General features: G+C 39.4%; 1 protein-coding gene across 1 annotated transcript in view; it reads right to left on the reverse strand.

Moving 5' to 3' along the window:
* The window catches only part of BRWD1 (bromodomain and WD repeat domain containing 1), a 97,650-nt gene that overhangs the window by 42,453 nt on the left and 28,747 nt on the right, over positions 1 to 26,450 (reverse strand). Inside the window, 13 exon segments of the mRNA XM_059685888.1 lie at positions 2,276 to 2,337; positions 2,988 to 3,099; positions 6,226 to 6,308; positions 6,864 to 6,988; positions 8,801 to 8,908; positions 9,007 to 9,132; positions 9,248 to 9,437; positions 11,864 to 11,955; positions 12,434 to 12,565; positions 15,021 to 15,114; positions 20,750 to 20,933; positions 24,386 to 24,568; positions 26,137 to 26,251. Of these exon segments, the coding sequence (XP_059541871.1) occupies positions 2,276 to 2,337; positions 2,988 to 3,099; positions 6,226 to 6,308; positions 6,864 to 6,988; positions 8,801 to 8,908; positions 9,007 to 9,132; positions 9,248 to 9,437; positions 11,864 to 11,955; positions 12,434 to 12,565; positions 15,021 to 15,114; positions 20,750 to 20,933; positions 24,386 to 24,568; positions 26,137 to 26,251 (1,606 nt within the window).

Raw genomic sequence — 26,450 nt, forward strand, 5'->3', positions numbered from 1 at the left:
AGCAGTCAATCAATAATTTTCTCCCATTGGTGTTTCTCTCTCTCCTTTTCCCTTCCTCTCTAAAATCAATAAAAATTAAAGTTTTAATTTAATTTAATTTAATTTAATTTAATTTAATATAAAGCCCAGCCAATTTGGCTCAGTGGCTGAGTGTTGGCCATGAATCAGGAGGTCACGGTTCAATTCCCGATCAGGGCACATGCCTCGGTTTTGGGCTCAATAAATCAATAAAAACATATTTGGGGGGGAGGGGGGGAATGTTTGAAGTCTGGGTTAGAATGACTTGGGTTAGAATCTTAACTCCTACCCTTTCTAGATGTGTGTATGACTTAAACAAATTACTGCAAACTCTCTGAACCTTATTTCTTTCATCTGTAAAATAACAGAGAATCAACCTCAGAGCAGGATTAGATGAAATGACATGCACAAAGTTCTTTGAAACAGAGTAAGACCTCAAAAAATGCTGGGTTTTGCCCTGGCCGGTTTGGCTCAGGGGATGGAGCATTGGCCTGAGGACTGAAGAGTCCCAGGCTGGATTCCGGTCAAGGGCATGTGCCTTGGTTGTGGGCACATCCCCAGTGAGGAGTGTGCAGGAGGCAGCTGAATCGATGTTTCTGACTCTCTATCCCTCTCTAAAAAATCAATAAAATATATTTTTAAAAAATGCTGGGTTTTGGGGGAAGGTCAATGGGGAAAAAAGGAGATATATGTACTACTATCTGTAATACTTTGAACAAGAAAATAATTTTTAAAATGCTGGGTTTTCCTTATCTATTACATGCTTTCTACATTGAAAAATGACTTTTCGTATTATTTATAAGATACTATGCTCAAATGAAAATCTAACAAAGGGAGATCACTGGGGACTTTCAAGAGTGTAGTTATTAGAAACATATTTTTTGGAAAAAAATTCTCATTTCCATAAGAATCCTTATTTCCAAAGTAAACCATGACAATGGTTGATGGAGCCGTATCAGAGAGTAAACACAAAGAAAAGGGGTTGGCCCCTAAGGCAGACACAGAAAAAATCGTGGAGCAAGATTTCATGTCAAAAAGTGGTGGGGGTGAAAGGACAAAAGTTTTTTGTTTTTACACTGAATAAATACTAATTCTATATAATAAGAGAGGGATATGCTAATTAGCCATGTCCCATATGCAAATTGACCATCACTCCAACACACAAGATGGCCGCCCCCATGTGGCCACAAGATGGTCTGCAGGGGAGGGCAGTTGAGGGGGACCAGGCCTGCAGGGGAGGGTAGTTGGGGGGGACCAGGCCTGCATGGGAGGACAGCTGGGGAGGGCCAGGCTGGCAGGGGAGGGGAGTTGCGGGGGGCCCAGGCCAGCAGGGGAGTGAAGTTAGCGGTGACAAGGATGGCAGGGAGTGGTTAGGGGCTGATCAGGCTGGCAGGCAAGCGAGCGTTTGAGAGCCAGCAGTCCTAGATTGTGAGGGGGTTGTCTGACTGCCCACTGGGATCGGGCCTAAACGGGCAGTCGGACATCCCTGGAGGGGTCCCAGATTGGAGAGGGTGCAGACTTGGCTGAGGCGCGTGTGTGGGTGCACACACACATCCATGGATTTTGTGCACCAGGCCTCTAGTATAAAAGAAAGCTTGAGAGTGAAGAAACAGGAGGCAAGAGACATAGAGCAAAAGTCTGCAAGAAGGAAATAACTAGTAGATAAAATGTTCACGAAAGCCAAGTGAAAGCTCTTTTAAGGTACAGGAGATAAACTCAAACTTAAAAGGAGAAAGGAAAGAGAAAACTAGAACTGGCAGGGAATGAACTAAGGGTTGAGTGTCAGGTCCCACAGAAGTAGAAGCAGTGGGCAGCAAGCACTGAAGGGAGAGGCTGGCTCACAACAGGCATCTCTCTCTAAGGAAAGAAAGAGACCACCCACAGTCAGATAGACAAGCTGAGGTGAAGCAGAAGACAGAAGTCAAGTTAGATATTCCCTGTGAAGGAAGACCAGGGTAACAGAGGAGAATGAGGACAAGGCAACGGAGGCCACGGGAAGGAGGGCGGCAGAGCTTTAAGCTTCCATGAGAATGGCAGTAGGCCCCTAAGACACAGCCAGCATCAAGCTGGAAACACAGGATAAGAAATGATGAACCAGATACACATAATTCTGTTGACTTCTTTTAGCAAAGTTCACAGTTACCATAATAATTTGAAAACATGTCTTAAAGAATACAATTCACTCTATGTGCATTAGTAAGGTAACAAAATTAAAAATATAAAGATAAAATACGTTCATTATTTAACAATTACATACCATTATCAGGAATTGGTTCCATATCCCATGGGCTAAGCTTTTCAATTTCAGTATTATCCCACCTGTTAATACCAAAAGAAAAGTCTGGTTAACCTTTCCTAAATTCAACATGTGGCTAATAAGTAGGTATCCACTACAAGAGGAGACAGGAAGACAGAAAATGTAAAAATTAACTGCAACGTAGCAGTAAGTTTAAATACTAACAGTAAAAAATGTTTAGAAGGATACATGATAAGAATTAAGTGTAAAAGTGGATGGCGGGTTCAAGGTAAAAACCAGAAGTCTTGTGTGGCCTGTCCCAGGTTAGTGAAGAAAAACTCAAACAGTGTGAAGGTCTTGAATGTGATGCTTCAGAATGTGGACTTTATTCCACAGCCCATGGAAAGGCAGAAAAGATATTTTTGAACAAAGGAAATGACGTAATTTGTGTTCCTGAACTATGATCCTGCAATGTCAGGATCAAGGTGGAGAAAATATTAGGAAACTACAGAAAAGGTCCCAGGAAAGCAAGCAGAGACTGCACTAGAGTTACTAGCGAATAGGAAATGACAGGGGCATGCGAAAGAGACACTGCAGAGATGAGGCTGATAGGACTTAATGACAGATTAAAATTGTTGGGTTTTTTAAACCTGAAATGTATTATTTGTTCATACAACAATCTACCACAGTGAACAAATGTTTATAGATGATTCATTTTCATCTGCATACAGACCTAACAATGTAACACTGGAAATGACTATCAGGGTATTGTGGCTGATAGGGCTCTTGACTTAGCACTGTTCCAAACCACCAGGCATCATCAATGATAGAACGGAACCTGTCACCTAGAAGAGATATGACCCAGTCTGAGACACCAGTTTGCAATACTAACATTTTTTATTTATGAAATATCACATGATAAAGATTCAGTAAAGATAATGTAATCAAAGCATGTTTTATGTTAGAATTAGCCATCTGTCCCCACTTCCCAGCAATCTTCAGTGATAAAACAGATGTAAAAAAGATTACACTCAGCAAATTAACGAAGGTACATAACCACCCTATATAATAAAAGGCCAGAGGCGTCACGACCGAACAACCAGAGACCAGACCACCACGGCCCACCCCCAAGCAAGCAGTTAGGGACAATTAGGCAGGCAGAATGGTTAGGGGTGTTCAGGTAGGAAGACCAGTGGTTAGGGGCAATCAGGTAGGCAGGCCAACAGTTAGGGTTGATCAAGTAGGCAGATGGCCCCTCGCTGGGTTGGCCCTGCCCCCAAGCAAGTGGTTAGGGGCAATCAGGCAGGCAGGCAAGTTGTTAGGGGTGAACAGGTAGGCAGACTAGAGGTTAGGGGTGATCAGGTAGGCAGGCAGAGTGGTTAGGGGTAATCAGGCAGGCAGACCAGTGGTTAGGGGAGATCAGGTAGGCAGACAGAGTCATTAGGGGACATCAGGCAGGCAGGCAGAGTGGTTAGGGGTGATCAGGCAGGCAGAGTGGTTTGGGGTGATCAGGCAGGCAAACCAGCCGTTAGGGGTGATCAGGTAGGCAGGCCACTGGTTAGGGGCAATCAGGTAGGCAGACAGCCCCTCACTGGACTGGCTTTGCCCCCAAGCCATTGCACTCCAGCCTGTCACCTGTAGAGGGAGGCCACCAGTGACAGGGGAGGTGGGGCAGCGCTGCACAGATGGCAAGCAGTGGCAAGGGTAGGGCCAGCTGCCTGCAGCCGGGGGAAGGAAAGCCCCAATAGGCCCTGATCTCAGGCCAGTCCTAAGGACTCTACCCGAGGAGCCCCGGATTGTGAGAGGGTGCAGACCGGGCTGAGGGACACCCCCCACACCAGAGTACACGAATTTTCGTGTACCGGGCCTCTAGTACAACTTAATACGCTAAAATGGTTTATGACTAGGTTCTATGGTTTAGTGAATCCAAACACCCACTCCAAAATAAATTGTTACATTCACATGAAACAAAGAAGTAAGTTTAACAAAATTCAAAAATCTCTTACAATAATGTATACTATCAATAAACACTTGTGTAGTAAGAATCCCATATAATAAAAGGGCAATATGCAAAACGGGAACAACTGGTCACTATGATGCGCACTGACCATCAGAGGGCAGACGCTCACTGCAGGAGCTGCCCACTGGTGGTCAGTGCACTTCCTCAGGGGGAGCACCACTCAGCCAGAAGCCAGGCTAATAGCTGGAGAGCACAGCACAACAGCAGTGGCGGGAGCCTCTTCCACCTCCACGGCAGCATTAAGGATATCCAACTGCCAAAGAATATCCGACTGCCAGCTTAGGCCCGCTCTGTCAGCTGGACATTCCCTGAGGACTCCAGGACTGCAAAAGGGCACAGGCCTGGCTGAGGGAACCGGACCCCCACCCCGTGCTTCATGCACCAGGCCTCTAGTATTAAATACATACTTATAAATTATTTCCTAGTTGTAATTTCAAGTTTGTCCTGAGAGAAGGTGAGTGTAACTTCCACCTACTCTTCTGCCATCTTGGATCTCCATTAAGAATCTTGAAATAAACCTTTTTGGGCTATTCATGGTGAGGGTAAACTTCTAAGTAAAATTCTCAACTCAGTTTAAACAGAAACAAGCAAAATCCTCTAATAGCACAGCTCAAACTTCAGGAGAATAGGTTAAGATTTGATGGGGAAGCAAAAATGAATTAATTAGTATAGAATATCTGCTACAATAATTTCTCAACCACAAAAACAAAACCCACTAAATTATAAGAGGCAATTAGGAATCCATCTATACAGTTTAGCTGTAGAAAATGAAGTTTAAAAATATTTTTGAAAAGACATGTTGGCAGAACAAAATAAGAGCTTCTGACTTACACGTGATGGAGGTTGAAAAAATATTAACAGATAAGATACTCTAAGCTCTTTAGGACTTGGCTGTATGACTTGTTAACACCAACATATTCTAGCTGTCTCTTGTCTATGTATGGCTAGATGTTTTTCTTCAAAAAAAATTTCCTTTACCTCTAGTTGCAAAATAATCTTGATTCCTTGTTTGACATTACTGATAAAAATAGTTTACTAAGAGCAGCAACACTCTGACAATCTTTTGTTTCAGTACAGGTGACTTAAAATTTATCTGAAAAGTGTCTGTTTATAGTTTCTGAGGTCTTAACATCCTTTATGAATGTGTACACCAAAAGACACAGCCTGGGTAAAAAATATTTCTAGTAAGAGACCAAAACTAACAATAGCAGAAAAAGTTATTCTAAGTGATTGTCAATATGAGCTTCCCAAGATAACAGTGCATAATTAAAAGTAATACTGTCTGTACACCTGTAAAACAGGCACTACAGGTGCTAAGGCCTAATTACCAACACCAATTATGTCCTGAAGAGATTAATGATCTACACAAATTAAGGACCTAAGCAAGTAAGCCCATCAGCCCACCTTCAATGGCCACCATAAAAACCACATTTAAGTTAGAGCCCATGCCAAGGTGATTTTATTTTTTCTGTCCACCCATATACCTCATGATTATAAAGCATTAAGTGTAACATAAGCTTTTTAATTTTTAAAAATGGTTTCCTCAAGTCATCCTATTTAAGTCTTACTTGACATGACATCTAAGGTAGAATATTCTGTGTGCCAGACATTACCTGTGTGAAATCTGCATTATTTTTCAACTTTCTTATTATTTTATATAAGAAAATTTTGTGAATTAACCAGAGCCATGTTAAATATAATTAGAAATAATGCAGTATGGGGAAGTCTGAAAGGAAATAAAAGGTCTACTCTAGTCTACTCAATGAGAAATATCCCTTCAAAACATCACATGTCATAAGATATGTTGTTTGGCTAAAAAGTCCACTAAGTAGTAAGAACCAAGCCTCTAAGCAAAATAAACTTATAAGTCACTTATGTTTCTTTGCAAAATTTATAAGTTTGCATCCACCCATCAAAGGATATATATGAATTCAGTTAAGGATAGACTTACAAGACTGCCAATTCCTCTGTCTTGCTTCATCATAAAATTGACGCAACACGAGAAAGTCAATAACATCTGGCATATCATGATATCTAAACAAAAATAAGATTATTAAACTCCTTGGGTAGCAGGTTATAGTTTAGAGCAACACTGTCCAAAATAAATACAATGGGAACCGCATATGTAATTTTTAAACTTTGACTAGCCTTATTAAAAAATAAAAAGAAACCAGTGAACTTAAATTTTAATAGTGTATTATATTTAACCAAGTATATCCTAATATTGTTTCACCATGCAGTCAATACAAAATAATGGTATTTTACATTCTTTTTCTTCAAACGAAGTTTTCAAAATTCAGTGTGTATACTTATGTCACACTCTATTCTTATCAGCCACAGTTCCAGTGCTGAATGGCCACATGTAGCTAATGGCTACCATTCACAAGTTTATAAAATGATTTTTATTTCTAGTGGGTTCCCATCTATCGGAACTTAAACCCACATCTTAGGCTGTCCACAGTGCTCAACTATTTACCCTGCAGCTAAATGGAAAGAGCATGCTAACCAGCAAGAGAAAAAAACCTAAATTTGTTTTTTTATTTCAGAGAAAATCTAAATTTAAATAATCCCATAAAAAATAACACGTACCTAATAGAGAAAGATTTGTCCATAAGTTTCCCATTTGCAGGATCTATAAATGCTAGTTTGAGGCAACAGAGTGTAGGGGGTCCAACCTCATATCGTATTCCAACTATTTTGACCAATTCTTGATCCTTCAACAGATTTAAAAACAATAAATAAATATCAATTCCTCAAGACTCTAATTCTCCACATATTGCAAAATTTCATCAACTCACAATTTAGGCTTCCAACTCACAATTTAGCAGACCAGTTTAAGTGACTATTAATTACAATTATTTTTGCTAAAATTAATCTTCGCATCTTTTTGAAGATAAACATTTAATACGGTTACTAATGTAAGGCGTATATTCACTTTAGAAAATACAATAATCCCCCGTGATCCCACTTCTAGGAATATATCCCAAGAAAACAGAAACACCAATCAGAAAGAATATATGCACCCCTATGTTCATAGCAGCACAATTCACCATAGCTAAGATCTGGAAACAGCCTAAGTGCCCATCAGTAGATGAATGGATTAGAAAACTGTGGTACAGCTACATGATGGAATACTATGCTGCTCTAAAAAGGAAGGAATTCTTGCCATTTGCAACAGCATGGATGGACCTGGAGAGCATTATGCTAAGTGAAATAAGCCAGTCAATGAAGGAAAAATACCACATGATCTCACTCATTCATGGATAATAAAGACCATTATAAACTTATGAACAAAAATAGATACAGAGGCAGAGCAGCCTTGAACAGACTGTCAAACTACAGTGGGAAGGCTGGGGAGGGTTGGGGGGGGTGGGGATAAGAGATCAACTGAAGGACTTGTATGCATGCATATAAGCATAACCAATGGACATAAGACACTGAGGGGTAGGGGAGGCCAGGGGATTGTCAAGGGCGGGGAAAAAAAGGAGACATATGTAATATTCTTTGTAATACTTTAAGCAATAAAACCATTTTTTAAAAAAAGAAAATACAATAACCCCCTGCCCCCCTCATTCTTGGTTTCCTTTCTGCTGTTTTAGTTACCTGTGGTCAACCATGGTCCAAATAGCAAATTCCAGAAATAAACAGTTTGTTAAGTTTTACATTGTGGGCCATTCTGAGTAACATGATGAAATTTTGTGCTGCCCCACTGGGGACTAGAGTCATCCCTTTGTCTAGCGTATCCACTTTGTATAAACTACCTATATGGTAGTCACTTAGAGGCCATCTCAACTATGAGAATGACAACTGTTTTGGTACAGGGAAGCTTAAGTTTTCTAAATTATGCACAAAGTTAAGCATTTTTCCCATTTGTATTTCTTCTTTTGAAACTTGCACTGCTTGAAGGCAGCCAATCAATGATTCCCTCTCATCATTGATTTTTCTATCTCTCCCTCTCCCTTCCTCTCTGAAATTAATAAAAAATATATATTAAAAAAGAAATTTGCACTGCTTTTTTGGTTTTTTAAATATATATTTTATTGATTTTTTACAGAGAGGAAGGGAGAGAGATAGAGAGCTAGAAACATCGATGAGAGAGAAACATCGATCAGCTGCCTCCTGCACACTCCCTACTGGGGATGTGCCCGCAACCAAGGTATATGCCCTTGACCGGAATCGAACCTGGGACCCTTCAGTCCGCAGGCCGACGCTCTATCCACTGAGCCAAACCGGTTTTGGCTGCACTGCTTTTTAAAATCTGTCCTGGGTATGCACATTTTAAGATTACTGATAAATATTGTAAAATTGCCTTTCTTATAATTTTACATGTCAATCAATAATATATGAAGACTGCCCACTGATAAACGTAAGTCTTCCTACTAGATCTTAAGGCTTAGATGTAACAGCAGAAATGTTTTCAAGTAGGAAATAAATGGAAAGAAAATAATGAAATATGCCTCCAGGTTTTGTAATGGGTTTAAGTAATATAATTATATATGTGCTAAATGTTAACACTATTATCTTACCCTAAGATCCATTTTTCTCCATGGCTCCTTGTTCGGGTTCAGTTCATAAATGTCATTCCTTCTGACAGCCTCAATATAAGCTTCATGACCCTGTCGAAAATATATAACCTACAAAAAGGATACATTGAAAGTAACAAATAAAAACTTAAGAGTAACATTAATGTTTTATGTTCCATATCCATATTTTTAAATTTTATTACTCTCACCTCATCGCCCATTTGTGGAACAAATGGAGATTTTCGAAGTGTGGTGTCAGTTATCCAAACTGGAGGATGAAATTCATATAAATCTTCCGTATCTGGGAGCTCTGCCGGAGACATTCTCCGCAAATTCTGCCAAGGGGAAGAAAGGCTTCAATTTTAAAAGGATTTCTAATTTTAAATGTGGACAGAAACACCTCTATAAACTGTACATAAGATGTTATTTCTAAAGACATATTTTTCTTACCTCTTTTTTAGGCTTATTTTCTTTCTTTCTCTTTCGTCTCCTTTTTGGAGGAGATACATTTTCAGTAGACACTTCATCCTCTGAACTACTACAAAACCGAGTAATACGCCGACGAGATGAAGTTCGTAAAGGGGGCTGCAAATTGATGCCTGCATCAGCTGTCCAATCAGAATATCGAGATGAAGAGTCACTAGAAAAGGAACACATTTTAAGTTCTCTGGAACCAGAATCTAGGCCCTTATAGCAAATTATTAATATAACCTTAGAAGGAGAGAGGAGGAAGAGGAAAAGACAGACCCCAGGAAGCTTCAACTTGAACAACCCGTCCTCTCCATCAATGAATACGGAAATGACCAAAGATCATGAGAGAGAGAGAAACCTTCACCGACTCGGGGAATTAGAAAAGAATGTAAGCCTGAGGAAATTTTTTAAGTATAATATAGATGAGACCTCATGGAAGACAACATCTAGAGCCAACTAACAATTCCCCTTCTAAAAAATATAGTTATGAAAACAGTAGAGGTCACACAGAACCATAGATAGCACGCCCTGCCCAACTCAGAGCAGACTCTAAAATAGACTAGAAATTTTCATTAGAATGACAAACCATTAGTGAATACACTGAGAAGCCCAAGGAAAGCATAGCCATGCTTCTTGCCAAGAGAGGGACTTTCTTAGATATGACAGAAGATCCAAGGGAGATACCAGTCCTAACTCATCCAGAAGCAAAAGCAGAGTCAAGTCCTAGCCGGTTTGGCTCAGTGGACAGAGTGTCAGCCTGTGGACTGAAGAGTCACGGGTTCGATTCTGGTCAAGGGCACATGCCTGGGTTGCCGGGCTTGATCCCTCATAGGGGGTGTGCAGGAGGCAGCCGATCAATGATTTTCTCTCATCACTGATGTTTCTACCTCTCTCTCCCTCTCCCTTCCTCTCTGAAATCAATAAAGATATATTTAATAATAAGGGGAAAAAAGCAGAGTCAAATGGGCCCTTGATGGTGGCTCAGTGGTTAGTGTGTCAGCCCTAGCACCCAAGGGTTTCGGGTACAATTCCCAGTCAAGGTCATGTATCTGGATTGCAGGTTCTTTCCCCAGCCCCAGTGTCAGGGCACATGCAAAAGACAACCAACTGATGTTTCTTTCTCTCTCCTCCCGCCCCACTTTCCACTGTATCTAAAAGCAATGGAAAAATATCCTTGGGTAAGGATTTAAAAAAAAAAAAAGAGTCAAACAGGAAACTAGACAGAATACTAGCCGACAGCCTACCACAAGCTTAAGCAAACACATAAAGGCCTCTACTGGAACCATCATTGGCCAACTATTTACCTCTCAGGCTCAATAATGCACACTCACACAAACACACAAAATCTAAAAGCTTTTTATTATAAAAAGAGCTGTTCAAAAAAATTTAAGAGCATTTGCATGATAAAATTCAAGAAAAGCTGAAGTAAAAGACAATAAATATAGGAATAGAAAGGAAAATGGTGGTTGCCAGGGGCTGGGGGTAAAACAGAGAATTGTTGTTTAACAGATATACGTTTTACAAGATGAAAGAGTTCTGGAGATTGGTTGCACAACACTGTGAATGTACTTAACACTATTGAACTGTACAGTTAAAAATGGTAAATTTTAAATTTTAAAAAATTGTTTTTAAGAGTAGACAAGTGTTCTAAAAATCACTCCAGCTTTTCTTAATCATCTATAATAATAAAAGCATAATATGCTAATTAGACCAGACAGCCGAACAGCAGAACTGTCAGAAGACCTTCTGAATGAACGATGCCACGAAGCCAGGGCTGCAAGGGCACAGCCCCTTGCACAAATTTTGTGCATCGGGCCTCTAGTAATGAAATAAAAGAAGACAAGAAAGGAAGCAGGCAGTATAGTATGGTGTTCTGGACCAGCATACTATAAGTAGAAACAAAAATAAGATTTGAATCATATTTAGAAGGAAATTTTCTGGACCTGCGATGGGTACATTTTGAAGAGAAAATTATGTCCAGGTTATAGCTTAAAGTATCTGTCAAGACAAAGGTGACATTTACCAAGATGAGGAACAGATGTTAACATCTGAAATCTGGATAACAAAACTAACAAAACATAATGAATTTAATAATGGGGTTGTTTTTTGTTATTTAATCCTCCCCTGAGGACATGTTTCTATAGATTTGAGAGAGAGAGATGGGTGGGGGGGAGAAACATCAATGAGAAAGAGAAACTGATCTGTTGCCTCCCACACACATCCCAAGCAAGGATTGAAGCTGCAACCTAGATATGTGCTCTGACCAAGAACCAAACTGTAACCTTTTTTGGTTTGGTTGGAACAATACTCCAACCAACTGAACCACCCAGCCAGGGCTGTACTAATGCAGCCCAAGACCAACCAGATGTTTTCCGTAAAGTGTTTTACACTCCTAGCTCAAATATTTATAGTCAAATAAAAATGCCTTAAGTATTTTCCACAGCAACAGCTGTTAATCCAGTTTTCTTCTCCTTTTACATGTATTATGAACTCAATGTTAACTGTTCCAGAGTTGTAAGCTCTTGCATCCTGAATGCCATTCAAATACAGTTCTATGACTAAAACGCTTTAAAGATCAAAAACAAAATCAGATACCTTGAACTTTCACTATCACTTTCACTTCTTCTATCACTTTTCCATTCTTCTTCTTCGGAAGAACAGGACGCTTCACTTTGATCACAGGAAGTCTGATTCATGGGGGGAAATAAAATAAAAACCTTGATCTCTGAGTGAAGTTAATGGAAAGTTGTGTAAATATTCTCAGTGTTTTGGACTTAAACCACTGTAATAGGTATGAACTGGTATCTCACCAGTTTCACTTCCAATTCCTTAATGCCATATTTGCCATCTGAATACTTTTTTTGATGGTCTGTCTGTTAGATCTTATGCCAATTTTTAAATTGAGTTTCCTTATTGATGAGTTTTAACTTGTGGTATATTTTGAATGCAAGTCTTTTATCAGATATGAGTTTTACAGATATTTTCTCCAATTTTGTGGTTTATCGTTTCATTCTCTGTGCATCATTTTTGTTAAAACTCAAAATGTGAAATTTCATTTTAACCTCTACAGAATACTGTATTTTCACATATTTCAGGGTAGAGTCAAAGTGAGACATTGGACATTTATTTAAGATTATTTTATATATTTTAAAGTTACAAACTCACATGTCTTATAGAGCTTGAAGACTCATTTCCAGAAGACAACTCAATCTGTCCAACATTTCTTCTGCCATAATTTGGATATTTACATCTACGTGTCCTCTGCCTAAACGGTGACATCAAAACTACCGAATCTGACTGAAACATAAAAGAAACATAGAGATGAAAATCAATATCTGAATAAATACAATTTCAACAAAATAGGCATTCTATCAAATTCCCTAAAATATTTCAGGCAAATAATAATAGTTGAAATATAAAAGAAAATATTCCTAAAAATATATATATATATTTTTTCTTAATTATTTTTATTTTGGCCATTTGCTATTAAATCAACCTTGGTATTTTTACTTTTAAGATACTTGGAAGAGAAAAAAAAAGATACTTGGAAGACATGGCTAAATTAGGCACATTAGATCAGCCTTTTCCAAATAAAACAATAAGTCAATTGACCATGAATGAAATAACCCAAAAAGTTTATCACTTTAAAAATATGTATTTTATAAGTGAGAAGATTTAAACCCTGGACATAACTAGGGTTAATATTTGCGAATTATTTCAGATAATCCTTTGTATGCACATAATGACACATTTCTTAAATTTTTGGATGATTTGTTGTCAGCACTTTTCAATTCTGCTTGAATTTTTAAAATATATTTTTATCAAAACAAAAATATTTTCAAAAACCAGCCAAATAATGGCCCTGGCCAGTTTGCTCCATTGGTAAGGGTGTGGTCCCTATAGCCCAAGGTCCAATCCCCAGTCAGGGGCAACCAATGAAGACATAAGTGGAACAACAAGTAGATGTCTCTCTCTCTCATCAATAAATAAAAAAAGATTTTAAATAGGCCAAATAAAACAGATTGTATTTTTTTAATATTTTTTAATCATCACTTAAGGGCATGCTTAGAGGGAGGAAGGGCAGGAGGGAGAAAGACATCAATGTGAGAGAGAAACAAGAATCAGTTCCCTTTGGGTACATGCTCAGCCAAGAATGGAAGAAACCGGCAACCCAGGTATGTGCCCAACTGGAATAGAATTGACCTTTCGATACACAGGACCAGCTCGATCAGGGCTACATTGTATGTTAAGGGGATAGGGTGAGGGTAGGGGAGAAGGTGGGGGAGTGGAGGTGATGCTGGTGGGCAAGGGAGAAGGGCAAGCTATATTCCTCAAACACCAAAGTCATATGTGAAATCACATAATAAAAGCATATATTCCTTGAATTAATATACAAATAAATTTGCATATAATTCCTTCTGTTTGATAATCAAGTGTGTTTTATCACTTCAACATATCATTGGCTGATTTTTAAATGAATTACATTTTCCTTAATTTGTCAGTACTATTTTTTGTTAAAGCAAAAACTCGTATTGAGTTTCATAACTGATAATGTCAAACATTGTTGGGTCAAATCTACCACTCAGAAAAACAAGTAATCTGTAAAAAAAAAAAAAAAAAAAAAAAAATTTTAATCAGTTTGAGCTCTGGCTGGTGTGGCTCAATTAGTTGGGGGTCATCTGGCTCCAAATGGCTAATGGTTCAATTCCTGGGCAGGGCACATACCCGGGTTGCAGGCTCGATCCTGGTAGGGGGCATGCATGAGGCAGGCAATCAATGTTCTGCTCTCACATTGATGTTTCTCTCCCTCTCCTTACCTTTTTCTTAAAAAATTTAATAAAATCATTTTTTTAAATCAGCTGAAGGGCATTATATACCTAACAAGGCTATGAAGAACTAGACAGTAAGCCCATCCTTATGATCAATTCTGGGAAAATCCTGCACACACACAATCATTTTCACCAGTTTTGTAGCACTAATCTTACATTTTGTGTATCTTCCATGAAGTCATTGTTAATGCTATTCATATAATGTTCAAGAAACTCCAAATAAAGAAACTAAATACTAAGACAGTTGTTCTCAAACTTCTGGCCCTTTAAATACAGTTCCTCATGTTGTAACCCAACCATAAAATTATTTTCATTGCTACTTCATAACTGTTATGTTGCTATTGTTATGAATCGTAATGTAAATATCTGATATGCAGGATGGTCTTAGGCGACCCCTGTGAAAGGGTCGTTCGACCGCCAAAGGGGTCACGACCCACAGATTGAGAACCGCTGTACTAAGGAATAAGATTTTCTTGAGTTTGGAGGGTCACAAACCATTGTAACATCTAAAATTTTTATAAATGCATGATTTGGATAAACTTCAGAAATAGTTTTAGAAGTAAGACAGTTGGTTCCCTGTGGAAGAAAAGAGAGTGTAGTGATTGGGGATGGACACAAAATGTTTTTGATGGGTTGGTAATGTTCTAGTTCTTGGTCTGAGTGGTCATTAGACAATATTCTTCTAGAATCTGTTAACAGTATTAAGCATTAGGCTACTTTCCTCAAGTTTTTACACTATTCCTCTTTCCTAACAGCTGTACAGCCTTATGTCTACTATTTTAAATCCCAAATAGAAGGCTTTACGCAAAATATATTATTCTATTTCAAGTGAAAATTACTAATATTCTCAGTGATCAAAAGAAAACAAATTTTAGTTCAATTTCTAATTTGCTTATTCCTAAGAAAAATAGAATTTAGGTTACCTTTTGTGAGAACTGAAGAGTCTTCTTTTTTCTTCCAATCACATAAAGATTTCTTTCCTCTTCACCTTTCTCTATTCTAAAGTCTTCCAACTTCCTACAAATTTAATTATCCAGTAATGTTAGTTAGTGAACTGATGAGTAAGTAGAGGATATTAACAGGAAAAAATCATCATCATGATTCTAGAAATCATAAGCTTACATACTTTTTAAGTTGACACAAGAAATTATCTAAGGTTATAGCAAAACTTAAGTCAAGCTATACTTTATGTTAGAAATTTAATATGGTATAAATAAAATCTCAGCAGCAGCTAGGAAATCCTAACTTTCATATTTTACAAAGAAATGGTCATTTGTTTGTATTCTGATTGGCCCTATTAGGACCAATTCAAACAGGATCTCTCAAATTAGTAACTCAAAGTGTCCCTATAATTTTCCAAGATTAAAATTCCTTTCTCTAAAGAAAAAATGGGAGCAGAATCCTCCTCCAAACCATTTAAAATGTTTTTTAATTTGTAGAAAAACAGAATAGAATGTTACTACTTCTTCTAATCACCTATTTTTTACTTCCATGATACAATAGTGTTACTGTGACCACCTTCCAAGCAAGGGGCCTTCACCGTGAGGATGGTACTGACCATGGTTTTCCTTCTCCACAGTTAGAGAGAACGAGTGACTGTCCTTTCTCCAAGTTGAACATTACTGGGAACACACGGCTTTGTTTTTGTTTACTTTAAAACCCCACCAGAAAAGATTCAAAACTGACATCTTGGCCATGTTCCAAGACATAATTGGGCACTCAAATGAGTATAAGCACAAATTCAGTGAGGACAAAAACACATTTCTAAGAAAATTACTTTCTCAAGGTTCAACTGTAGCCCATACTCAAAGTACAGTGGAACTTTATTTTATCCACAGGGGAATTCTACATTAGACTCAACCCTTTATAAGTTAATTTCACCACTTTTATATGTATTTAAGGAATTATATGAGGTTTTTCACTTGCAGCCAAATTAAATCCCTATCCCATACGTTTTTACAAACACTGCATACATTTCATTCTCAATCAATAATAAAACAAAGGCACACTATAGGCTTCAAAAGTATTATGTCTGGGTGCATTCCATGCCTCATCAATCACTAATATCACTCAGCTGACAAAAGTGATATTATGAAAGGTTTTAGAATGAATAGAATTTCTACTATTATTGGATAAAGACAAATGTCTGACATCCACCCCCAAATAAATTCCTCTGCTTGGAAGCAACACTGTGTGCTCACCCTTCTGCATGGCAGGGTTGTTTCCCTTCTCACATTTTTATCTACTACTAGTGGCCCAGTGTACGAAATTCGTGCGGGGGGGGGGGGGGGGGGGTGGGGGTGGGGGGGGGTGGGGAGGGGAGTGTGTCCCTCAGCCCGGCCTGCACCCTCTCCAATCTGTGATCCCTCTCACAATCCGGGACTGCTGGCTCCTAATCGCTCACCTGCCTGCCTGCTTGATTAGCCCTAACCACTCTGCCTGCTGGCCTGCTTGCCCCCCCATGCCGGCCTGCTCTCCCCCAACTGCCCCACCACCATTAGCCTGATCACCCCCAACTGCCCCACCACCACCAGCCTGATCACCCACAACTGCCGTCCCATCCTGGCCTGACCACCAACAACTGCCCTCCCCTCTTGGTCCCTAACCGCCTCTACCTCGGCCCCGCCATCATGGCTTTGTCCAGAACAATGTCCGGAAGGTCTCCTGGAAGATCTCCTGGTCTAATTAGCATATTACCCTTCTTTTATTAGTATAGACAAGAGGCCTGGTGCACGAATTCGTGCACAGGTGGCCTCTGGGTGGCCAGGACCAATCAGGCCAGGCTGGCTGGCCCCAACCCCTGGTCAAACTCCTGGTCGAAATCCCAATAGAACTCCCGGTTGAGGGGACAATTTGCATATTAGCCTTTTATTATATAGGATACAGGCCTGGTGCACGGATGGGAGCTGGCTGGTTTGCCCTGAAGGGTGTCCCGGATCAGGGTGGGGGTTCCCTTGGGGGGTGGGGCGGCCTGGGCAAGGGGCCTGTGGTGGTTTGCAGGCCAGCCACACCCTTCAGGGTGGGGGTCCGTGCTGGGGCGGTGTGGCCAGCCTGGGTGAGGGGCTGATGGCTTTTTATAGGCTGGCCACACCCCCCATCAGGGGACCCTCACCCCATGGGGGCGTGGCCAGCCTGGGTTATGGGCTAAGGGCCATCTTCAGGCCCCTCCCTCGGCAGCCGGCCCAGGCAACCCAAGCCTCCCACCCACTCTGGCTGGCTCCGTGGCCACCACCATCTTTGTCCTGTTAATTTGCATATTCTCTCCTGATTGGCTGTGGGGTGTCATGGAGGTATGGTCTATTTACATATTGTCTGTTATTCATGTAGAGATCTTAATCAGTGGTTCCCAACCTTTTTTTGGCCATGCCCCACCTAAGTACCTCTGAAATCCTAATGCCCTCCCTGTGACACGTAATTCTTATTATTCAAAAAGTGAACTCCTATTCACGTGGAGAAGCCTAAAAGGCCATTAACTTGTTCTAAACAAGCTTCCAAAGAACATAGCATCCATGAAAGAGAAAAATAAAAGAACAAAAGGATAGTTGAGTGCTGAGGAAGAAATCACTAAGAAATTATTAAAAAAATAATAATATAAAGTGATATGAAAAAATAGCAAATAAAGTTTCAAAACATATGATAACTGAAATGCATAAATATGTCACAATGTATAGTTATATACTGTACTAGAGGCCCAGTGCACAAATTCATGCATGGGTGGGGGTCCCTCGGCCTGGCCAGCGATTGGGGCCAATCAGGACCATCTCGCCCAGTCCCAATTGGGGCCGGCCAGCCGGGGGAGGGACCGGGTAAGATTGGCTGTGGGAGTGCACTGACCACCAGGGGGAAGCACCTGCATTGAGCGTCTGCACCCTGGTAGTCAGTGTGTGTCATAGCGACCGGTCGACTGGTCGTAATGGTCACTTAGGCTTTTATATATAGAGATATGCGGCCCCTAGGACCATAAGAAATGCAAAAAATTCACTGTTAATAACTCATTCTTTTTTTTTTTAAAATATATTTTATTGATTTTTCACAGAGAGGAAGGGAGAGAGATAGAGAGCCAGAAACATCGATGAGAGAGAAACACCGATCAGCCGCCTCCTGCACATCTCCCACTGGGGATACGCCCGCAACCCAGGCACACGCCCTTGACCAGAACCGAACCCGGGACCCCCCCCCCCCCCCCGAGTCCGCAGGCCGACGCTCCATCCACTGAGCCAAACCGGCCTCGGCAAGTCATTCTTGAATTACCACCCTGTGGGGCATGTGACCCTTGTTGGGAACCACTGATCTAAATTTTACATAGTAGATATATACTACTTTTATAGGCAAAAACCAAATTTTTAATTTCTCTTGATCCTTACCAAATGACACTCTAATATTATGTAACATTTGCCACTATAAGGATTGTTGTCAAGGGCACTGACCACTAGTCTATCACTCAGCATCTCCTTCATAAACTCTCATGTGTATGCTAGAATACACTCCTAGAAAGAGCAACACTCTTCTTTGAAAAAATTTTGTGGCAGACAGCTAATTGACTCTCAAAATCCATTCCCCTTTCTTCCTTAGAAACAGAATCTCAACTTTTACCTAGACTCTTTGTTGCTCTAAATGAAAACTATTACTGAGTCTCTTCTGTAGCTTAGTATGGCCATATGATGACATTCTGGTCAATGAATTATAAGCAGACATGTCATGTGGAGTCATTAAGGCTGCTTACTGACATACAGGAATGTCCATTTTACCATCTGCCTCTCTTCCTTCTTCTGGCCTAAATCTCAGCCTCCATCACAGAGGCAGATGTGGGATGGCCAGAATATAAAAACCAGCTCTCTTGGACTTTGAGTTGACCTTAAGATTAAAACCCATACTCTGAGATGGAGATCAGAAACAGAGGAACCTGAGATCCTGATTAACTAGAACCATGTATTCCAGCTTAAGCTATTTCCAGTCTTCCTTATGTTGAGAACAAATGCTTGTTTAATGTTCTGCAGGTCTTTCACTCCTGATACCCTTGCTTCCCTTGGTTTTGACAACAAAAAATATCCCAAAATGACACTTTCAGATCTGATGATCATACAACTCAGACACAACTTTAAGGCTTAATTATAGCATTCTACATACACGATGGTGATTTTCTGTATTTCTCATGTCAATTCCAGATTTTGCTTTTCACTACTCCATTGTATACTTTAAATATTCTCAAGTTCACTGTATAATTTTAAGTAGTATCCAATATTATTCCACCAATCACTGAAATGCTTCTTGCTAAACACATGAAGGAAACACTTTTGCAAAATTATCTTCAAGATATTTGTTATTTGGAGACACAAACATGCCAAATACTGAAAGATTTTAGATACTAATGAGAACAGTATTTGCTGCCTCCATTTCAAAAACTCAGTAGCAAGGAAGACCTTACTGCCCAGAATCTAATTATGAAATATCACTTCCCACTAAAAGAAAATGGAGCTGCATTAACACTTTGCCATGCCTAACAGCAAGGACACAATGAAAGTCTACTACAATCATTTCAAAGGGACTCTCAGGAGCCAATTGAAGAGGCCCCTCTGGTCAAAGACAGGACAATTTAAATGGCAATAAGGGATTTAGAAATAAGCTGAATCACAGCAGCTTGATTAACACAGTGACAAACACACACATTGGGTCATTATTGGAAGATAACAGGGAATCTTTATTTTGAAGACAAGTAATGGAGCATCTATCCTGTCTTTTATATACAAACTTTACTACTGGATAACCAGTAGATTTGAGAAAATTCTTTCTTAGAAGTTATCCAAAGGAATAGATGAAGACTTCATAGAGTTGAATTATCACTATTTTATAAGCCCTAATGAATTAATGAATCTAAGCAGTTAGCATAAATGCCTGCTAACATCACAAATGTGTGTGTGTGCGCGCGAGCATTGTGAACCTCCTGACAAAAATTATTACCACTAATGAAATGTCTTACAAAAGAACTAAAAACATTTATGACATCTGAGACAATTAAAATTTAAATACTATTTACTTCTACTGAAGAACTGTTTGTTGTTTTTAAGATAATGATGGCATATAGCAATGATGGCAAACCTTTTGAGCTCGGCGTGTCAGCACTTTGAAAAACCCTAACTTAACTCTGGTGCTGTGTCACATATAGAAATTTTTTGATATTTCCAACCATAATAAAACAAAGATGTATATTTTTGATGTTTATTTTATATAGTTAAATGCCATTTAACAAAGAAAAATCAACCAAAAAAATGATTTCAGGTGTCACCTGACACGCGTGTCATAGGTTCGCCATCACTGGCTATATATATAGTTATATTTTAAGACAATTTCTTATCGTTTAGAAATACATGCTACATGCTTTCAACAAAATGATGTTTTAAGATTTCAAAATAATGATGAAGAAAAGAAAGTGGGTATTTGTGTAGATGAAATAAGACTGGCTATAAAAAAATTTTACCATAGTAAAGAGAGAACAAGTCTGACATTTTCTTACCACAGCTAAAATAGACTCCAACCCATTACTAAAATATATTTATATGATTATTTGCATCACTAATGGATTAAGGTATGCAAATAACCACATAGATATATTTTCATAGATAAAAACAATATTAATAGATATCCTAAAACAAACCTAAATATGCCTAGTGGTACCTCTGGTACAACCACTCTCCGTTTCCACGCCTGCAGGTCCCGCTCTGTAGCAATCTGACTACGGGGAGCATTCTGATGCATCTGGCGAACACCTTCAACTTGTCCACTACGACGCAGACCAATATTTGGAGGGGACTGGATGTCTAAGCTTAGTCTTCTAAAACCTAGGGGAAAATTGTCAAGAAATGATTCCAGAACAAAGTTCAATCTATATGCATTTAACACATAAGCATTCCTTCTGAGATAGAAACCAAAAATAAAGATCTACTAAAGAAAACTCTGGAAAAAAGAATCCTCGTATGACTGAGATCAAAATGTAGACTATAGAACAAACATTACCTATCAATCTCAATTTCCACTTTTACTAGACTTTCTGCAATTTTTTAATGTACAGGCATTTCTATCATAACATTATATTTGCATTCCTAAAAACCTTTTCTTCTTCAAAACCACACACTAAAAACACATCTTTTTGGAAAAATAAGCATTGAAGACAGACTCCTCAAACTGCAGTGGCTTTGTAACAAGAGCGCTAACAACATTAACTGCAACCTCAAAGACAATCTGAGCCATTCAGGTAGGCAGCTGCCAGAGTGGGTGTTAAAAATTCACAAATCTGCAAAGTGGGAAAATGCTGTCAGCACTTGAATTGGAGCTGTGTGAGTGGTCACAGGGCAATACAGATAACAGTGAGCTCTGAGCCTGTGCAGAGCTGATAAGATGGGCACAGGAGGCAAGACAACCTTCCACGAGCTGGAAGTCACAGAGGATGGAGACCTGTCGGAGGGAGGAGGGAGGAGGGAGTCCCAGGCAAAGTGCTGGTTTTCTTAAAACAGAGTGAAGAGGTTCCTCCTACTAATGCAACAGAGAAACTGGGGGCTATGCCTTTCCTGAGGGAGGCTACAAATTCTATTCCAGCTCCACCTGCTCTTCTGGCCGAGGGTAAAATCCACACGAGTAAGCACAACTTCTGCATTCTCCTACACACGGCATTCTGTTTACCTATGACATGAACCACTTTGCAAGAAATTGGTTCACCCACTAAAAATGGAATTAAACATTTATATTAAAATGTACTGATGCTTAAACATTTTTTGAATTGAAAAGTAAAAATAAACTCTAAATTAACTGCCCAAGTCATAGTATTAGCTCTCCAACAATCTGAACAAAACACTGGCACAAGTCTTTATCACAATACTTGTAATGGCAAGAATGAGAAATAACTTAAATGGCCATAAAATGATTAATCACAAAGACTGGTTATTCGCCCTAACCGGTTTGGCTCAGTGGATAGAGCGATGGCCTGCGGACTGAAGGGTCCCAGGTTCGATTCCGGTCAAGGGCATGTACCTTGGTTGCGGGCACATCCCCAGTAGTGGGCGTGCAAGAGGCAGCTGATCGATGTTTCTCTCTCATGGATGTTTCTAACTCTATCCCTCTCCCTTCCTCTCTGTAAAAAATCAGTAAAATATATTTTTAAAAAAAGACTGGTTATTTCACACAATGGAACACATGAAGCTATGAAAAAATGAAGAGTTCTGTGCATGGATATGGAGTGATTTCTAGAATACACTGTTAAGGAAAAAAGATGCAGAAGAACACACATGTATCTGTGCCTCTTGCTCTGATGCACTAAGAAGAACACAGCACCACCCATATAGTATTCCAACCTAAAATGTTTCCTGAATCCAATCATATGATAGTCAGACAAATTCAAACTGAATGCAATTCTATAAAACAGGCCTGAACTAAAGTAGTGCCATGAGGAATCTGTTCCATATTAAGAGACATAAGAATTAAGTGATTCTCATCATTGATGTTTCTATCTCTCACTCCTTTCCTCTCTGAAATCAAAATATACTTATTTAAAAAGACTGTACATTAGATAGTAGTATTGTGATCAACAAAGTTTGTTGACTGTGGTCATTGTATAATGATTACATAAACAAATATTCCTGTTCTTGGAATATATAGGAAGAAACATTAAACAATAAAGTGTCACAATTTCTCCAACTTACTCTAAAGCAGTTTTGAAAATACATGAGAGAAAAAGAGATAGGCACTGATTGTGAATGTACACAAAAAGAGATAAAGTGAATGTAGCAAAATGATAAAATCTAGGTGAGCGCCCTAGCCAATTTTGCTCAATGGACAGAGCCTCGGCCTGCGGACCAAAGGGTACCGGATTCAATTCTGGTCAAGGGCATGTACCTCCGTTGCAGGCTCCTCCCTGGCCCAGGCCCTGGTCAAGGCTCCTGCAGGAGGCAACCAATCAGTGTGTTTCTCTCACATCGATATTTCTCTCTGTCTCTCCCTCTCTCTAAAAATCAATGGGAAAATATCTTCAGGTGAGGATTACAAAAAAGAAAAAGCTAGGTGAAAGCTATATGGGTATTCATAGTAGTATGCCGGAAACTTTACTACAGGATTAATTTTTCAAAATAAAACACTGGAAGATATAAAGCCTTATGCTATAAATTTCAGAGAAATAAACCTTAATTCCTCATGTAAGTATTTATTAGAGTCCTAGTCCACGAATAGGATGACATCCCCAAAAGTTTTAAATAAATCATGGAATTTGCAAATCACCTTGGGCTAGAAACAAAGAGAACACTAAATGAAGATCATGAGCTGAAACTGTGGCAGCCTGACAAGTTGTGCAAATCAGTAATCTAAGGGCCTGGGTGTAATGGCCACATGGGGGATAACGCCTTGGACCTATGTCAGATACACGGCTGTAAACGAGAAACAGATCCCCCAACTTCCCCCCCCCAAAAAAAAAACAAACACCCAGTGGTCCAAAAACTACAAAGATGGTAAAGACAAAATATAAATTGATCCTAGCAGAATCTGCATATCCCAATGCCATCTTTCACCCAAGATTATCCTGTGTGCCGTGAATGTCCCTGGGGTAGCCTGATTTTTATATCATGTAGTTCAGCACTGAGGACAGCACTGAATAATAGAGATAAGAAATAAAGTACACTTGGCAAATATATTTAAAGTTTCCTTCTACAAACAAAAGAATAAATTCCTTTACTAGCTATAAATTAATTTGTTCAAAGTAGATTTCTGTGAAATTAATTATTTTACCATTACAAAATAAAAATTAGCCCTGGATGAGTGGTTCAGTTGGCCTGAGAATCGCCCATAACACCGAAAGGTTGTAGGTTCAATTCCTGGTCAGGGCACAAGCCCAGATTTCGGGTTCAATTCCCAGTTAGGGCACGTGTTTGAGGCAACTGATCAATGTTTCTCTCTCACACATCAATGTTTCTCTCTCTCTCTCTCAAATCTATTAAATCAATTTTTAAAACAACAAACATATGCTCGGGTGAGGATTAAAATACATTTATTAATTAAAATTATAAGAGTCTACATAAGAAAAAAAGGAGCAAATTCTCTGACAAGTAGAAACATTGTTTAAAAAAAAAAAAGGTTTTGTTAGCAAATCAACTTTCTATCTAATAAAGCTACCTCCAGATTAATACTTATATTGTAAAAATACCATGCTAACTTCAAGTTTTTCACATAACATGTACCTGACAATGACTTCAGTTATGCTTCACTTTCAATCAGTCATATTAAGGCAAAATATACCTCATGTACTTATTACCTCTTCGTGGTGTTTCTTCCCCATTTGGAAGTACATTTGGAATATTATCCTGACCAGCTCCCATCCTCTCATCTTGCTGCTGTTGCAACTGTCTTATCATACCATCAAGAACACTGGGCTCTGGGCTTCCTTCACCATCATTAGTCTGTAGGCTTATAATTTGTTCGATTACCTCTCCATCACCTGCAAATTCAATTAGTCAACAAAATCATAATTTATACAGATGGGGGGAATGTTCAGTAGGCTACAATTAAAATTACATTAGCGCTCTGGCCGGTTTGGCTCAGTGGATAGAGCATCGGCCTGTGGACTGAAGGGTCCCGGGTTCAATTCCAGTCAAGGGCACATGCCCAGGTTGTGAGCTCAGTCCCCAGTGGGGGGAATGCAGGAGGCAGTCAATCAATGGTTCTCTCTCATCACTGATGTTTCTATCTCTTTTCCTCTCCCTTCCTCTCTGAAATCAATCAATAAAAATATATTTTAAAAAAATTACATTAGAAACTGTCAGAATTCATTTTTAAAAAGTAAAGATATATTCATAATTAAGTCAAAAAAAGATTCAAACCAAGATCTTTCTTTAGAGAGTATAAGTGCCACAAAAACCTCAGCAGAGCCTTTGAATTCCCAGCAAGTGAGCACCTGGAAACACATTTCACTAAAAGCTTCATTCTGCTAGTTCACACTAACACCCCTCATTTATACAGGATGTATCATGAAAATCCTTTTACGCAAGATCTCTCACTAGAACAGAGCAACAATGTGTGGCTTCTGATGTAGAGAAATCAGTGGCATTTCTTCTCTACTGTTTTAATATATAAAAGAGGAGGAATAGCACCTTTCTGACCTTCAATAAACTACTACAACTCTAGCTCTCGCCCTGTCCTGTGTCCTGAGAGCGCACATGCAGTTAAGGGAGATAGCTACACATACCTCTCCAACTAAGCTTAAGTTTTTCTCTCTCAGATATGCTTTCAGCATAGCCAGTATCCATAATTCTTACTTCAAGTACAAAATCAGATTTTCTTTATAGGTGTCTTTGCTTCTTTATTTTTCAAATAATACATTCCAGCCCTGGCCAGTGTGGCTCAGTGGTGGAGTGTCAGCCTGTGCACTGAAGGGCCTCATGTTCGATTCCTGGTCAAGAGCACGTACCTGGGTTGCAGGTTTGTTCGCTGGCCCCAGTGCAAGCCTGTGGGGAAGGCAACCAATCAATGTGTCTCTCTCATATTGATGTTACTCTCTCCCGCCCCCTTTTCTCTCTCTCCCACCCTCCCTCCATTCCTCTCCCCCTTCCACTCTCTCTGAAAAATCAATGGAAAAAATATCCTCGGTGAGGATTAACAACAAAAAACAATACATTTTCAGAGATATTTAATAGGTTCAGAGTCAGTGTTAATAAATAAAAAGTATTAGATGGTTGTGGGGGGTTGGAAATTTATCCAAACATTAATATTTTTGAGCAAACAATTCCTTACATAGCCCCCACCATAAGATTCATCTTAATTACAGAGAAAAATAACTTTTTAGTGGCAAAACCTGGCAGCTACCACCTTAACTGAGTGTGCAAAGATGCTCCAATGGGCAAAACACAATAAGCATCCTGACAGGATGCTCCAGGAAGGCTACGACATTGTTTATATTGTATTCTGTCAAAAATACATAACCAGGCCCTGGCCGGTTTGGCTCAGTGGACAGAGCATCGACCTATGGACCTAAGGGTTTCGGGTTCAATTCTGGTCAAGGGCACGTACCTCTGCTGCAGGCTCCTCCCCAGCCCTGGCCCTGGTGGCGGCATGTGCAGTAGGCAACCAATCGATGTGTTTTTCTCACATCGATGTTTCTATCTGCCTTTCCCTCTCTCCTCCACTCTCTCTAAAAGATCAATGGAAAATATCCTCAGGTGAGGATTAACCAAAAATATTAATAATAAATACACAACCAGAACTTAATAACAACTACATTTAATGTGAAGTCCCCAAATTGAAATCTACATCAGAGAACAGAAAAAGCTGTAACAGGCATTAAAGTAACAGACAAAAGTTGATTTTGATTATTGTTTATGATT

This window comes from Myotis daubentonii, chromosome 3 (genome assembly GCF_963259705.1).
Source record: "Myotis daubentonii chromosome 3, mMyoDau2.1, whole genome shotgun sequence".
NCBI classification, from domain to species: domain Eukaryota; kingdom Metazoa; phylum Chordata; class Mammalia; order Chiroptera; family Vespertilionidae; genus Myotis; species Myotis daubentonii.